This window comes from Bicyclus anynana, chromosome 17, assembly GCF_947172395.1.
Source record: "Bicyclus anynana chromosome 17, ilBicAnyn1.1, whole genome shotgun sequence".
Taxonomy (NCBI): domain Eukaryota; kingdom Metazoa; phylum Arthropoda; class Insecta; order Lepidoptera; family Nymphalidae; genus Bicyclus; species Bicyclus anynana.
This window is the reverse complement of record NC_069099.1, coordinates 5,060,120-5,078,154: the sequence shown is the minus strand read 5'-3', so window position 1 is coordinate 5,078,154 and position 18,035 is coordinate 5,060,120. Positions and strand designations below refer to the sequence as shown.

General features: G+C 36.1%; 1 protein-coding gene across 3 annotated transcripts in view; it reads right to left on the bottom strand.

Moving 5' to 3' along the window:
* Positions 1-14,862: 14,862 nt before the first annotated feature.
* LOC112056541 (bifunctional methylenetetrahydrofolate dehydrogenase/cyclohydrolase, mitochondrial) overlaps positions 14,863-18,035 on the bottom strand; it is a 54,750-nt gene continuing 51,577 nt past the window's right edge. The window contains exon 6 of one of the 3 annotated variants that reach the window (XM_052886419.1): positions 14,863-15,106. In XM_052886419.1, the coding sequence (XP_052742379.1) occupies positions 14,928-15,106 (179 nt within the window). In that variant the 3' untranslated portion in view covers positions 14,863-14,927. The remainder of the gene's footprint in view (positions 15,107-18,035) is intronic. The other 2 variants (XM_052886421.1, XM_052886420.1) reach the window with 2 other exon arrangements.

Here is an 18,035-nt window from a genome sequence, read left to right as displayed (position 1 = left end):
CAATAACAGCCGGGAGTTGGGAACTTGGTATATATCATGCGTGCAGAGAACATTTTTATCAAGGGTGTGGCTAAGGGGAGGAGGGGGGGGGGGGTTATAAAATGTTTTCATCCAATAATCAGCTCAGAGGACGTCGTCGTATACTGGGATCTCTATATAAATTGTTTGGCATGAGTTTAACACGCCATGCATTTTCTCAGTATAGGAACTTGTATGTATTCTGTGGTATAGGTTCACAGATTAGTCCCAGGAATCCAGTAACGTAAGCTAAACAACTAACCTTCCTACACTGTTTATGTTGACAGAAAACTCGATCTAAACAACCAATATCTGCCAATCGGTATTTCGTCGAACAATACTGATTAAAATATCAGTGGAGTAGCTTGACTTGGATTATTTTTTCATTGGTATCATTTGACGACCTCTCTGGCGTAGTTGCTGGGTTCCAGGGTTCGAATCCAAGATAACTCAATGTCAATGTCAATGTTCAATCGTTGTTTATGTCATTGTTTTGCCTTCGTTGTTTTACAAAAATAATTGTGTACCCATTCAATGTCATCCGGTGGATATCATACATAGGTAAATGACATTTCTCAATTGATTTGATGTTTATTTTAATAGGTTGATAATAAATACCAAAATAGTGAATAGGCCAGCAGACCTCATTATTTTAATGCCACTAATAAACCAAGAAATCCATGGGAGGCTATGATGTTACAATCTATTAAATATTTAACGAATCTTCAAGGAAATGGTAACTAAGTCATCGTTTGATCTTGTTTTAGCACAAATAGAGAAAGTAAGCACATTAATATTTATAACTGTTTCCTGCGAATTAGTCCGCGTGGAAGCTTGTTTTTTTATTTCTCTTTTTCATTCGATTTCGATGAAAATATAAAGTTAATAATTCAATATATGCTAGGCAATATAAAGAGTAAAGAATCGGCGTATTCTTTGCCAATATTTTAACTACTTTATTTAATTAAAAAAGTCTGCTACGAGTATACTTATCTACTTTATAATAAAACTGTAGCAGGTCCCATTCTGTACATTGAAGATATTTTGAAAATTTTTGTTGAAGGGTATTAAATAATATATTTTTTAATTTTTTGTCAGTCTGTCTGAAGGTTATAGGACAATTTTTGTCACCAAAATTAAAATCAGAAGGGGGCGAAATAGGGGTTGAAAGTTTGTACGGAAAGTCTTTCATTTTACCCTTTAGGCGTAAAATACTAACACTAACACGCGGGACAAAATAGGGGTTCATGTCATGATTTTCACGAGGACAAAGTCACAGTCGTCCCCTAGTAACCTAATATAATGACTATACAGCAGTGGCGCACTGCACTTCTGTCTGCAGACATACATTTGTTACAAGCTCCTCGATTACAGGTGGTATTAACATTCATTATTTATGTTATTATCAGGGGAGGTATCAGTGTTGGTATAAATAGGAGGGTATTTGATCACTCGAGCTTAGTTGTTTGTTAGGCAGCGTAGACACCGTCACGCTGCCTTTGTGCAATAATGTTTTGTGTTGTAATTATTGATTATCATAAATCGTTTGGTGTGGGCATAGAGAACATGTCGGGCAGGGAAGGTGAGTGTTAATGCATTCTAAAGGGATTCCTTAATCATACTTCCTAGGTCACAAGTCCTGGGACCTGCTCGAGGTGTTCTACCACAAAATAATGATGCAATCACTGTCGCTGCTACCCATCACATCACACTAATCTTAAGACAAAAGATGATTGGAAAACCAAATACGAGTAGGTATTTCATTGTGTACAATTAGTTAAAAACCTTCTGCACTGTTAAACAGTAAACATTCAATTTGTGTATGAAATCCTAATGATTTGCGATTATTGGCAACAACATCGTTTGTGCGTCCGTCATTAACCGAACGTGTATGTAATGTAAAACAAACAGCCTATTTTATTATCGTGCTCCAAATACAGAATACAGAACACCGTTCCAATTTCTGAACACAAATACGAGTACCAATAATAATTTGATAGTTGGTGGAGTACCTATTTATGTAGTTAGTACTCTCACGGTGTGTGACTGTTGAATTTTCAAAATACTAATATGTTGGTTTTCCAAAAATTATTGTAATGGTAAACTCTTATTAAGGCCGCTCTGCTTTCAAAGGCCCACCGACCAATACAACATTGACTCCGGGAAACCAGGTATCATTATCAACCCATATTCGGCTCACTTCTGAGCTCGGAATGAGAGGGGTTTGGCCAAATAGTCCTCCACGCTGGCCCAATGCGGATGGGCATTGGCTCACCGTGGTATAGCTCAGGTATGTCATTGCTCCCCACTTAGCTATTATTTTTAATGAATGCGTGGATTTGGGTATCTTTCCGAACCTAATGAAACATGGCAAACTGTTACCACTTTTTAAATCAGGTGACAAAACTGATGTTAATAATTATAGACCAATTACAATACTGCCAACACTTAGTAAGGTTTTTGAAAAAATCATTTTAAATCAACTTTTAAGTCATTTTAATTTAAATAATTTATTTCACCCTGAACAGTATGGTTTTACTAAAGGTCGCAGTACAACTGATGCAGGTGCTAAACTTTTAAAACATATATATGATGCATGGGAAAATGCTAAGAATGCTATTGGTGTATTTTGTGATTTGTCCAAAGCATTCGATTGTGTTGACCATAACATTCTTTTACTTAAGTTAAGCCACTATGGCATAAAAAGTGTTGCACTTGATCTCATCGCCTCTTATCTTAGTGATAGAACACAAAAGGTATGCATAAATGATTCAAAGTCTCGCGGTTTTTCTAACACAATGGGCGTCCCACAGGGTTCAATTCTGGGTCCTTTTCTATTCCTAGTGTACATAAACGATTTACCACACCATGTTAGCGGCATCTGTGACAGAAGTAAAGATAATTCCGACTATGTAAACCGTGCCATATCGCATGTGTCGCATTGGTTCACTGTTAACAACTTACTTTTAAATGCAAAGAAAACTAAATGTATTGAGTTTTCATTACCAAATGTTATAAAATTAGATAAGTCCATAATGATCAATGGTGAAACACTAGAAATAGAGAATTCCACAGTTTTCCTGGGAGTGACCTTGGATTCTAAACTTCAGTGGGGTGCTCATACAGAGAAACTGTCAGGTAAACTCAGCTCAGCTGCTTTTGCAGTGAGAAAAATAAGACAGTTTACTAATGTTGATACAGCTAGACTTGTTTATTTTGCGTACTTTCACAGCGTAATGTCTTACGGTATTTTGTTGTGGGGCAAGGCTGCTGATATACATTCTATATTTGTACTTCAAAAAAGAGCAATTCGAGCAATATATCAACTAAAATCACGCGAGTCCCTTCGTCAAAAGTTTAAAGAAATAGGCATTTTAACAGTAGCCTGTCAGTATATATATAACAGTATAGTTTATGTGAGACAAAATATTAATTTGTACAAACGAAAAGGAGATCTAAACCCACGTCTTACTAGACACGGGCATAAGTTAGTTATTTCTGCATATCGTCTCCAAAGAGTTAAAAAATCTTTTGTGGGTTTGGGTGTACTCTTCTATAACAAGATCCCCAAGACTGTGATGGACTTGCCAATGCACAACTTTAAGCAATGTGTTAAAAAACATTTACTTAGTCGAGGTTACTACACTATTGATGAGTTCCTTAACGACAAAGGTGCTTGGAGGCCATTGGATCAGCTTCCACCTTCACACAGGAAATAAAACTATAAGAAATTGTAATTTAATTGTTATCAAATGTAAATTGTAATACTGTATGACTTTTTCAAAAGAGCAACTGTTGAGTTTCTTGCCGGTATCTTCTCAGCAGAACCTGCCTTCCGAACCGGTGGTAGAATCTTTACAAATAGTCAACTGACGTGTCAAAAGTGCTTGTAAACTGAGCCTACTTGAAATAAATGAATTTTGAATTTTGAATTTTGTATACCCCGTATATAGAGATGATGATTATCTATACTAATATTATATAGCTGAAGAGTTTGTTGGTTTGTTTGGTTGAACGCGCTAATCTCAGGAACTACTGGTCTTATTTGAAAAATTATATCAGTGTTAGATAGCCCATTTATCGAGGAAGGCTATAGGCTATATATTATTCCAGTATGCCTACAGGAACGGGAACCACGCGGGGGAAACCGCGCGACGACAGCTAGTGATGTATGAAGAAGAATCTGATTAAATAATTGGCTTAATAAAAGTATCTTGCTTACATTTTTATCAGTCTTTTTGCTCAAGAAGTTCGCCGGTGTACTAAAACGGCGAATTTACATTTATTTTTTGAGTTATTTTACCAATCTTAAGCCTTCAAAAAATGTCGTAAAACTTATACTGTATGGTCAACGATTTTTTAAATTAAAGACGAATTAAAAATGTAGAAACTGTAGAGACTGTTTTTTTTATAAAGTAATGATTTCATTATTAAAGTAGAATTATCAAGTTTTTTAGATATACGTACTTATGTAAATTGCCGGGTGGTTAGGGTAGACCAGGGCAGGGATGGGAATTCTCTTTTGTGTAACTGCTTTTCCAAAACGTTATTCAAAGTATTCTATACTATAATAAATAAATAACTACAGTGTTAATGATCAAAAATAAAATCTTCTGACAAAACCTGACGCGTTTAATGAAAAGTTAAGTCAAGAAATATATTTTCCTTACGAAGAAGTTTAATTAACATTACCAAGCAAGTTAGCTATTCAAGAACGTCTACTCGTTACAGCACTCGACGTTGTGGGACTTAATTGACAAGCTGATATGAAACCTTATAGAAACTCGGAACTCGATACAAAGAGGATAGCTTGTCAGGAACAATAAACAAGAAGTGAATATCCCCGATACTTAATATTACTTTTAGAACTAAAAATAATACCGCCTATTCTAAGCGTGTATAGTATACTCGTGTACCTACGTATATACATACAGTGCGTTTTTCCGGTATATGTTGCCTGTTTGGTCTGCTTTGATGCTCCAATGGTTAGACTGTGTTCACAGGGTTCTGGGTTCGAGCCTGAAAGAGAACTAAGTTTTTAGTTCTTTTAATAAAAATTCACTCAATATTGTCACACAAATGAAATCATAGAATTTCTTAATTCCAAAGATTTTTTTATTAAATAACAAACATACAAGCAAGTTATCCTTAATTGGTTCTGTTTTTCCTTGAAAATTCCTTGAAATTGAAAATTTTTTTTTAAGGGTACTACATGTAAAGTGGGGATGATTTTCACCCATGGTATGTGGTATTATTATCGGTATTTTTGTGCATTAAAGTGCTCATTTAATCTCCGGAACCTACACTACGCATGGCCCGACACGCACTTGGACGGTTTTTGTTTTTCATTAAATAACCTGTCACACACAATCAATCATAGGAATTATTTATTAATTAGGTGTTTTGTTTTATTGGACACTGGCCCATCAATAAAACTCTTTCACCATCAATATAAAATCCACGGATAAACCAACACGCATTCGGGTAATACATCGCTCACAACACAACAATGAAAAAAAGAGAGAGAGAGAGAAAAAAAAAACCGAGCGTTGTAATCGGCGAGGATCAATCTCTCATACAACCCAGCTTCACGGCCCATAAAAATGCTTCCCACGTTATAAATGTACCAAACAAAACCGACCCATTGTTTTCGATTGTGGCCATATTAAACCCGACCGCATGAAATATCTGACCGGTTTCCGTTTCCGGGGCGGGGATTATCGCCGAAATTACAATCAACGTACCTTTGTTCGGGGATGAACATCATTAATGAGTGGAGTTCGTAATGAGAACGTGTGTAGGCAGTTTTTTATTTAGATACAAGAGTTTTAATACGCGATACGTCGTGTTGTGGCAGGCGTCCACTGATCCGCATTGTACGCATCGGACGCATGGGGATGATGACTAGGTTTGAAATATTGTTTTTATAATAAATTCGGGTAAATAAGGTCAATGTTAACTAATTTGTACATAAAAAGCAAAGATTAACTGGATAATTGCAAAATAAATAAAATTATAAAATTTAAAAATCTATTAAAAATCTTTGATCGTAATTAGATGAAAATTCATACAGTTTTAGCTTTCTTACATTAAATGTGACATTTTTTAATAGATAAACTATAAACATAAACGCAGAAATAACAAAGATATTAGTAATTTTGTTTAAACGTCCATACAAATCTAACGATCATTAAGTGCCTACAACGTCATTAGTTCGTACCATTTTGTATGGGGCGTTTTTCAGGGATCCGCGGCAGCGCCGCAAATCTGACCCTTTAAATGCCTGTAGCTCCGAAAGTAATGATCGCAGATACCCTGTTATTTTTACAAAATTGCTTTACTATTAGCATACTCTTAATTTACATACAATTTAGAAAAACAGTCATCATCCCTAATTTCAATCAATCGATCCGTACGTTGCGGATCATTAGACGCACTTTTATGACTTTCTATACAAAGAACACTAGAATCCGTTTGATGCGATGTGTCCAATACGTATGATCAGTGGACATAATAGTGTTTTTAATAATTAATTATTTTTAGTTTTTAATGATAATTGTATTTAATGAATGTAAAGTTAATTTACCCAAATGTAAGAAGAAGCCTACAACAAGTTGTTGTTATGCAGTTATTTTTTATTATCACTATCTAACAAAATGATTGAGACTCTACACCCAGATTATCACAACACTTTCAAGGTTCTTTGTTGTTTAATAATACAAAATGATCTAATACATCCTCTTTAATGAAGTACCTATCTAAGATAAGACTATATTTTACAGATAAGATTGTAATGAAACGATAATTATTTTTACCGATGACTAATAAATTGTTTATCTTATAATGTAAATAAACATCTTATCAAAACATAAATGTGAAATGGAAGCCAAATTCTATATCAGAGATGTGTGTTGTTATTGATTGTAAAAAAATAAATTATTAAAAAGTAATCTTCACAAAAAAGTACTTAAACTTAGAATATTTAAAGCTCAAGATTTGAATTGACTTGTTTTTTTATCTTTAGTAATAATTTATGTAATCTTCAAATTATTTTTGTTATAAGAACGTATAATAATTAAGAATATAAGAAAGAATAAGAATAAGAAAGAATAAGAATAATAAGAATAAGAATACAAAACACTATAAAAATTAAAAAAAAAAATTAAAAATATATACCTTCCCTTACCTTATCAGCCGATAGGCGTCCACTGCTGGTATGTCCAGCAGTAGATAGTGGACGTCTATCGGCTGATCGGCCTCTTACATGGATTTCCAAGCACAACGGTCTCGAGCCGCCAGCATCCAGCGGCTCCCTGCAACCCGCTTGATCGTCGTTATCAAACCATATACGGCTCACTGCTGAGTTCGAGTCTCATCTCAGAATGAGAGGGGTTAGGCCATTAGTCCACCACGCTGGCCCAATGCGGATTGGCAGACTTCACACACGCAGAGAATTAAGAAATTCTCTGGTATGCAGGTTTCCTCACGATTTTTTCCTTCACCGATTGAGACACGTGATATTCATTTTTCTTAAAACGCACACAACTGAAAAGTTGGAGGTTCATGCCCCGGACCGGATTCGAACCCACATCCTCCGAAATCGGAGGCAGAGGTCATATCCACTGGGCTATCACGGCTTACCCGCTTGATATCACACAGGGTGGGGGTAAGGTAGGGGTAGGGTAGGGGTAGGGTAGGGTTAGGGTAGGGGTAGGAGTAGGGTAGGGTAGGGGTAGGGTACGGGTAGGGTACGGGTAGGGTAGGGGTAGGGTAGGGATAGGGTAGTAAAATGATTAGTGGACTGTTTATTAAGTATACGTTATTAAGCTTGCAAAAATATAAAAAGAAGGATGTAAAATAGGGGTTGAAAGTTTACATCGATTTTTACGCGGTCGAAGTCGCGGGCGTCCGCTAGTGATTAATAAAGGTGGCAAAAATTATAAACGCCGTTCTCAGAAAAGTAAAAAATCGGCACCTTAAAAACGTTAGACACTACAAAAACAATATCACGGATCATTTTTGCGCGGGCTTCATTAATAAACTTGATTTATTGAGTCACGCCGCTGCAGTTTTTCAAGTAGATAAAACATTTACGTGAGATAAATTATAGTAGGGGAGCCTGGGATGCTAAATTAGCAGTTACTAAAGCGTCATTGGAATCGATTACATTTGGTAGATAGAAAGAATAAATGGTTATATACTTTATTTGCTTTCAGCGGTGGGGAAAAAAACTACAGACTTTAAAGACAATTTTTATTACCTTGGCTTACAGAAATCATCAGAAAACATCAGCGATTATTCAGGAGACTAGTTCATTCAAAATAATTAAAAAATTAGCCGCTCTCGTGGCTCGATAACAGAAATATAAGGGTTTTATTTTGTAACTTTGGAACCCTCCCATTCCTTTATGTTACGCGCAAATTGTCAGATTTTCGAAATGCACGCCTTTTAGCTAATAACTCAGACTCACCTACCTTATCTTATTCTGAGTTTGAGTTGAGTTGAGAGGTTGAGTATTTCTGAAGTTAGTTTTTTTTATACAAATCCACCAATATTAAGGGCTCATACTTGGTGGAGGTACTGAACAATGTGCAAGGTATGTGATGTTATGTTTACCTGCCGCGCCCATGTAACTGCAAAAATCCCCTGTTCGGCTCTTCTACTATTATATTAAATGCTTTTACCGCTTTTTTGAGTAATCGGAAGAAATATAAAACTTTAGTAACCACAAACTTTTACACATTGGTTGTCTGGAAAGTTAATTTCTTGCTTTTTATCTTATTTTTTTTGTACAATGAAGTACCTACTATAAAGTTGAGATTTTCTTGATTGGTCTAAGTCTGGCTGGTGGGTGAGTGGCTTCGGCCGTGGCTAATTACCAACCAACCTGCAAAACGTGCCAAGCGATTTAACGGTCTGGTACGTTAATAAGTTAGACCGCTTTTATCTTAGATTGCATCATCACTTACCATCAGGTGAGATTCTAGTCAAAGGCTAACTTGTAAAGAATAAAAATATATATATTTCATTCATTCACTTATGCCAGTAGATGCTTTGCGGCTTCATCCGGAGTTCCCATTAGATAATATTGGGAAGAAAATATTCCCAACGATATTTGGTGAAGATGTAGCTTTCTTATAAAAGTAGTGCTATATAGGTGATATGTTTTAAAATTTTCAATAATCATCGAATATTTTCATTAAAATTCCACGCTACGTACAGTACAACAAAATGAAAAAAATAATTATCTAAAAGAGAAAAACTACAAGTCTGCATTAATTAAAATTTTAAAGTTTTCATTATTCTGATGCTCACACTCTGTACTTTAGCAGCTTGTCTATTTTACGTATCTAGTATTCTTGCCAGTGGCGTAGCGTGAAGGGGTCCCTGTGTCAAAATTTGTGAGGGGGGCCACAGAACAGACATCGCTAAAAGCTAATGCTTTTATCTGTGATCTGTGGGAGTGGGGGGGGGGGGTATTAGACGAGCGGCAATTCCAAAAATATCTATTTATTTTTCATTTACCCCTACTTCTTGTTTTATGTTGTAACATACTACACAAGAGGTAATACTTTTTTTTGGTTTCGATTATAGAAATAATTAAATAAACAATGAAAATGCCATGATACAAGTAGTAGGAAGTAAACATTTTTGCTTTCACTCGTAAGGGCCCCCTTTAGTCCGGGGGCCAATTATCATTGATACAGCTGATACGGCGGTAGATACGCCCCTGATTATTGCCACCATGCGAGTATTCTTGACACCATACCACATAGGCATGATTTTTATAGGTATCAAGTTACTCGTACTATAATCACAATAAAAAAAGACATAATAATAATAATAATAAAGCCTTTTTATTCCAATATCCTCAGTTTTTTCATTTTACATTGTGTTAGTGATTAATTTTTTTTACAAATGTACTTATAATATAGTGTTAGTTAATGTTAGTGTTTAAATTTAGATCTAAATTATTTGGGATATGGACCCCATTTTGGGTGTAGGCCTCCCCCAACCTTGTCCACCTTTCCCTGTCCTTGGCTTGGTCAATCCAATTTCTCCCCACTGCTTGAGCGATGTCGATGTTTTTTTTTTTTTTTTGACATCGACGAAAAAAGACAAAGTACTCAAAATAAATGAATTTTTAATTATGAATTTAGATATTGTTATTATTAATCGAGAATCATAGAACAGTTTTCGAACCAAAGTGATGAGATTTAGTTTCTAACTTGGTTGCTAGCCAATACAATCCCATTCGAACTTTCTGTTCCGGTATATCCTGTAACAGTTCGACATTTCTCAAATCTCTACCTTTAAATAAAACAATCTGAAAGAGATTGATCTGTGAATAAAACTTGTTCTGGATCAAGCTCGCTCTATTTTTGGTGGCCATTTATTTCTTTTTCTCAACTTTATCAATACACTGAAAGTTCTACCTATAGATTGGTGAATATGTCATCATTATTCATAGTTTAGCTTCAATGATATTAGATTAGATTAAGTAATCTATACTTATAATAAATCTGTAGAGAGGTCAATTCTGTACATAAAATATATTTCCAAAATAACTATCAGGGGGTGATTAGTGATCAATACTGATGTTAAAAATGCAATCAGTAAAATTTTTGTCTGTCTGTCTGTCTGTCTGTCTGTCTGTCTGTCTGTCTGTATGTTCTTTATAGAAACAAAAACTACTGGACGGATTTTAACGAAACTTGGTACAATTATTTTACATACTCCTGGGCAGGTTATAGTATACTTTTCATTACGCTACGACTAATAGCAGCAGAGCAGTGAAGAGAAATGTTGAGAAAACGGGAGAAGTTACTCAATTTTTTAAGCTTCCGTCGCGTGTACAGCCTTAATGGTTAAAGCTACATAGAAATAATGTATGCCGGAAATGTTCTCCTTAAAATTATCTATAAAAACACAACAGCATATATATATCTATCTTTTATGGTTGACTCACAATAACACGTGTAAATCCCGATAGCTTAGCAGTTCGGAGCTTTCTAATTATATTTGTCTACTTTTATGTTTATAACACTCATCACTTATCCCTAATAAGAAAGTTAACATTATTACCTATTCAATAAAAAAAGAATCATAAAAATCGGTAAAGAAACACCAAAGTTATACATGAAATACGCTAAGCCATCGCGCGTGAATACTAATTCATGCTTTAAGGATTATTTTTGTGTAACGGTTGCCGCGCTCGACGCGACTCGCGGTGGGAGGAATAAATAAAGAAGTGCAGCCTTAATGAGTAGGGTAGGGGTAGGGTAGGGTAGGGGTAAGGTAGGGGTAGTGTAGGGTAGGTGTAGGGCAGGGGTAGGGTAGGGTAGGGGTAGGGTAGGGGTAGGGTAGTGGTAGGGTTGGGATAGGGTAGGGTACGGGTAGGGTAGGATAGGGGTAGTTGAAAGTTTACAACGACTTTCACGCGGACGAAGTCGCGGGCGTCCGCTAGTATACTAATATTTATAGACGACATACCAAAATGTATAGCTATTAGTTTTTAAGGCTAAGTTTTACAAGTTCCTCGATTACAGCTGGTATTATCATTATTTATGTTATTGTAGAGGGCAGGGTCAGTTGTTTGTGAGAAAGCGTATGCACCGTCACGCTGCCAGTCGTGTTAGTGATTTTGTGCAATAACGCTTTGTGTTGTAATTATTCATGGTGTTTTTTGTTGTAATTATTGTATATCATAAATTGCTGAGTGTAGGCAGAGAGAACATGTCGGGCAGGGAAGGGAAAAGGGCATCTAAAGGGATCCCTTAAACCTACACCCAAGGTCATAAGTCCTGGGACCTGCTCAAGATGTTTCCTCTGCCACAAAATAATGATACAATCACTATCGCTGCTACATGTCACGTCACATAAGGCTCAAGAATGGCTTAATGGATTTAATTTTTCATTGTCACACTGGAGAGGTTCAGAAATAAAAGGACTATGATAACGCCCGAAGAATAGCCTAAATCTCAAGTATGGAACAGTTACTTGGATTCGGCATTCGTGACGGAGCTATATCGTTCGATAGCTGCGCTATACATGAAATGAAATGAAATGAAATTTATTGTTAAAATAAGTCCTTGTACAATGGTGCTGAGGACCCTGATTTAAGTTTGATAAACCTGTATCTCAGGATCCTCGCTCTTCCTACTTAAAATAAAAATAATTTTAACAATCATGAAGGATATGGATTAATAGAAATTAAAACTAACATGCAAGATAATTGTGTGTGTGTGTATGGGTGCGTGTCTGTGTTTTGAGTGGGTATCTGTGTGTGTTTGTGTGTGTGTGTGTGTGTGTGTGTGTGTGTGTGTGTTTTATTGTGATTCTAATTAGCTTTGTACCAGATAATCTCTAATAACTCAACATACGTAAATGTGTTTGTTAAAGGTTTTGTTTATTTTTCATTTTTTTTTTTTTAGATGATTAAATTTCTATTTAAGTAATTTTAATAATTCTTCGGTATCATACATGACTTTTGTTTTTATTCATTTCTAACACAATAAAGAATGATCCAGAATAAGTCTTTACAAGCAGCGTGGTGAAGCCGGTGAAGCCCTAAAAAAACATCACGCGTCTCCTTGACATCCGCTTAAACAAACTTTTTTCATAATTTTTTAAAAAATTTAGCACTGACAACAATTACGTAAATTAATATAATAATCAATAAAAATATTCCATTTTATTTCTTTAGTTTAGGTATATTTTGTGAACCGTTTTTAAAATAACATAAGACATCATTATTCTTGAATAATATTGACAATTACTAATGCGACGCTTCGTGTCGTACTGACTCGAGAATGTATTAGTTTTGAATTTTGTATTTAAAACGCCTACGACACCGTCATGTTCCGTACGCTCTATTATTCTTTAATCTGTAATTTCTAAATGAAAATTCAAAATAAAAGTTTGTCTAGTTAGACTGAAATTCAGAAAATTATAGGCTAACTAAAGGTTTACTTACGAATAGACTAATCCAAGGGCAAAAGTGCAAATATTATAATACAATACGATCTCCTGGCAGCAATAGTTACTCCGACCTCCAAACCACAATACTCCAGCTCTTGCACACTCCCCGGGAAGGAGGCAATGAATAAATTTCCGAAGTTCGTTACTACAATTGCTCGGAGTTTGTAGGCGTCCCCAAGGGTGCCGATGCAAATTGTTTTATAGATTTTCGAAACTTGATATTACTTTGTTTCTACTTGGAGGTTATTTTAATGTTATTTATTAAATAAACACACTATTTTTTGCGTTTCACTACCATTGATTAAAAAAAAAATATTAAATACACACTTATTGAAATCAATTTAGGCGTTTAAAGGTGCCAAACTTCACACAAATCCTCAGGATGTTTTTCCTTCACCGTTTGAGACACGTAATATATTTTAATTTCTGAAAATGTACATAACTGAAAAGTTGGAGGTGCATGCCCTGGACCAGATTCGAACCTACGCCAGCGAATCTATGGCAGAAGTCATATCCACTGGGCTATCACGGCTATTAAAAAGATTATAGTGAGTCAACCTTTAGATATAGACAATAATCCAAAAAAAAAAAAAAATCTATTTTTCAGTTTTTTAATATTAGTACACAGAGTAAAGATCATACAGAGTCTTTACAAGCAGCAGGTGAAGGCGGTGAAACCCATTAAAAACCCACGAGTCTCTTTGTCATCCGAATATACACACTTGTTTTCATAATTTGTATTTCAAAATTTAACACTAACAACAATTAAGGAAAATAATAGAAATAATAAAAAAAATGCTCCATCTTATTTCTTTAGTTTTTGTGAACAGTTTTCAAAATATTTAAAAACATAAGACGCTATTTTTCTAGAATAATATTGAAAGTTATCTTCTGATGCAACGCTTCGTGTCGTACTGAATCGAGAATGTATTAGTTTTTGAATTTTGTATTTGGAGTGGCTACAACACCGTCGTGTTCCATCCCCTTCATCTGCATATTATTGATTAATCTGTGTATTGGTGCAGAATATATGCAGCGATGGCCCAGTGGATATGACCTCTGCCTCCGATTCCGGAGGGTGTGGGTTCGAATCCGCTCCGGGGCATGCACCTCCAACTTTTCAGTTGTGTGCATTTTAAGAAATTAAATATCACGTGTCTCAATCGGTGAAGGAAAACATCGTGAGGAAACCTGCATACCAGAGAATTATCTTAATTCTCTGCGTGTGTGAAGTCTGCCAATCCGCAGCCAGCGTGGCGGACTATTGGCCTAACCCCTCTCATTCTGAGAGGAGACTCGAGCTCAGCAGTGAGCCGAATATGGGTTGATGACGACGATATGCAGCGATTCTTTTGATTGCTAGTGCGAAGTATTATTTGATATTTATCCGAAATAGAACTACAGGCACAAGTTATAAAGGAGTAGAAGTTCCTCACCGCAAGTTCGTCGGGTCAGAATTAGTTTATAGGCGCTAAACGGATTGCGGCCGAGTTGTGCCACGGTTTTATTATCTCCCCCATTATTTGATTAACCTCCTCTTTATAGAGGCTCTTTGTTTGAGTGTAGTTTCGCCTTATTTTCCAACTGAGCAAATACAGAGTCTTTGTGTGTTTATCTCTTACATTGGGGTTGGCTATTTTATTTATAAGTCTCTCAATTAGTTGACGGTTTTGTTATAACTGGTTTGTAGGAACATTGTGCAGTGATTAATGGTATGTAGAGCCATCAGATGTCAAGTTTTGTGGTGCTGCATTTAGTTAGCTAATGTAACTATGGTAAGTAACGGTGGTAACCTTTATAATGCTAAAGATAATATACGCTATCATATATGTACGTTCGCACATAAGAAAATACTATACTTTTGCTGTAACTGGTTTATTTTCTTTTCTACAAATTCGTAACATTAAATATAATACTTTGACTAATTCTTAAGGTGTTAGATTTTGTACACGTTGTAAGATTGATCGTTTTTCTTTGTTCGCGTTTGAAAGTCGACTTGTATTCTCTTCGGCGTTTTCTTCGGGAGTTACAAGCGCCCTCTTGTGTCCTCTCCGTATATCAGTTCGCGAATATGAATTTAGCGCGCGAACAATATACAAACATTTATCTGTAACAAAAACATAAAAATAATATTAATTAACTTTAGTAGTAATAATTGTAGTTATATTTTGTGCCTTTGTCTAAAAAAGTTTGTGAAAAGTAAAAATAATCTGCGCGCTTTTTCTTTTCGTTGTATTGTTTGAAAATATTAAGTAGTGATGAACTTATTAATTCAACACCGCCAGAAGTCCCAAAGGCAGGGGAAAAAGGTTTCTCTAAGCCTCTGGCCCAAAAAATCGACCTATATAGATAATTACAAGCGTGCCTGTATCTTCATCGTATGGAAAACAAACAAAGATTCAAATTCATTTTCTGAAAGTATGTACAAGTGTTTCCTCGAAAACATGTTACAAAACGTTGTATGATATACGTGCGCTTTGATACTTTACAGCCTCTATTTCCTTTTAACCCTCGCCTACGGCTCGGGCTAGCAATAACGCCTTCGCTGTTATTTTCAAATTACCGCACTTGTATCACAAAAAAAAATATAATAAAAAGCCTTTATTCTAGTACCGTTTTTCAATTTTAACTTACAATCTAACATTAATTAAAAAGAAATAATTACACTAAATACAAGTTGCGTAGGTCTCCCCCAAATCATTCCATAATTTCCTATTTCAGGCTGTACGCATCCAGGCCGTGCCACTAGTTTGTGAGAAGACGTCTCTACATCTCCTTTTCTGACGACCTCTTTTTCGTTTTTCGCCCCTTGGTACCCAGGTTGACGGAATGGTTACTTGTATCACAATGTACTACTTGACTCCTAAATGGACGACCGGTCGCCCATCGTATCCGTTACGTGACATGTAAAAAAAAATATAAAGTAAACTAAGGGCAATAGGTGAGCACAGTATCATGCTCCGCGCGATAGAGGAATAAATTTTTTTTTTTAAATGGCTTACAACGGTAGATTAAAACCGCATTCCCTGACTGTCGGCTTCTTCAACGCAGACGGGCTTTTCGATAAAATACTCGCGGGCAGCGAATGGTTAAAGTACTGACATACGATGTACGTAAGTTCAATGTGCGTATAATATTTGGTAAGCTCGCGTCGCTGTAACCGCCGATCATGCCAAACAATATTTCGTGAATTAAACCAATCATCGTGTTTGCCACCGACAGCAATAATCCTCACAATAAACAGAGTACGCTGTTGGCAGTTTGAGCGGTTAAATGGGACACGTAATATAATGCTATGACAACAACGCCGTTGTATTTGGATGCGCAAATGACAAACTGAACTGGGGCATTGGAAATTGATTAAAAACGGGAAATTACAATTTTAAGTGCTGGCTCAATATAACCGTTTTGCCGATGTAAATATTGGCTCGATACTCAAATGCGACGCTTCGCAAAGCTATAATGAATATTAGACATGTTTTCAAACATCAATATATCTTTTAATCGTGCACTTTTGATAGTGGTCGTAGTTGTAACCGTTTGCAATGTTTTAGTGCAATGATTGCTTCACTTTTGCCAATTGACTGCTTATTGGGAAATCTCTCCCTCTGTAATAAAAGTGTTGCAGCCTTGACTAAGGTTCCCCAAAAAGTTGATGGTCACATTCTGGACATTTCCCCTTCGACCTGGTTGTGTACTTATTACTGAACGCCCGAAGCCTGACTTCAAAACCCTAACCAAAAACCGAATAGAGAATAGCACCAACTTCAATCTGATCCGTAGGTAGAACATAGTAATATTATGTTATATTTCGCTTTTTATGTTTATTAGAAAAATAATTGTAGTTTTTAGCAATTCCTTATCAGCCGATAGACGTCCACTGCTGGACATAGGCCTCTTGCATGGACCTCCAAGCATAACGATTTCAAGCCGCCAGCATCCAGCGGCTCCCTGCAACCCGCTTGATATCCTCGGTTCACCTAGTGGGGGGTCGACTAACATTGCGCTACCCGGTGCAGTGTCGCCATTCCAGCACCTTGGGACCCCAACGTCTATCGACACTTCGAACTATGTGGCCTGTCCATTGCCACTTCAGCTTCGCAATTAGCTGAGCTATTTTAGAAGGCTCAAAGTCACCACTCAGCGGGCGATGGAGCGAGCTATGCTTGGAGTTTCTCTGCGTGATCGAATCAGGAATGAGGAGATCCGCAGATGAACCAAAGTCACTGCTTTGGTTCATCTGCGGATCTCCTAATTCCTGAGTCCATCCATCCATCCATCCATCCATCCATCCATCGCCCGCTGAGTGACTTTGAGCCTTCTAATAAGGCCTATAGTCAGCGACCAATTCTCGAATCCGTAGGTCATCACTGGCAACACGCACTGATCGAAGACTTTCGTCTTCAAGCACTGAAGAGTTTCGGACGAAAAGATGTCGTGGAGTTTCCCGAACGCTGCCCAGCCAGCTTTTAGCAATTGTATTAGTTTAATTTTTGTTTATCTAATATTATTGTAAATAGAAAGAAAGAAAAGAAAGAAAAAAGCTTTATTAGTGAATTATGCCACACAACACAATATGTTCTTGAACAATATCCTGCGATGTGTGGCACAACCCAGTAAACGGATCCAACTCAGCATAATGCTACATACTCTTTAAATAAAAAGAGCATGCAGCGCTTGTTTTCAGTTGGAACCGTTGACCAGATGCCGCCACAAACACAGCGCACAACAACCTTATTAACTAAAATAAACAATAATAATAACTTAAACTTAAAATAATACATTACAATTAACTAAAATAAAAAGGGAAAAACAATAAAATACCATACTAAAAAATAACAACGTGAGAAGAAAAAATATTAAAAATAAAATTATATCATATATACAAATGTATTTACAAATTTACGCAATTCTTATACAGTTATTTACCTATAAGAAAGAAAACTCCGCCACATGATGTTGGAATTCAATCTGCTTTTCAAGTAGAAATCTTGTGTTAGAAATAAAGATATTTCTAACACAAGACTACCAATTAT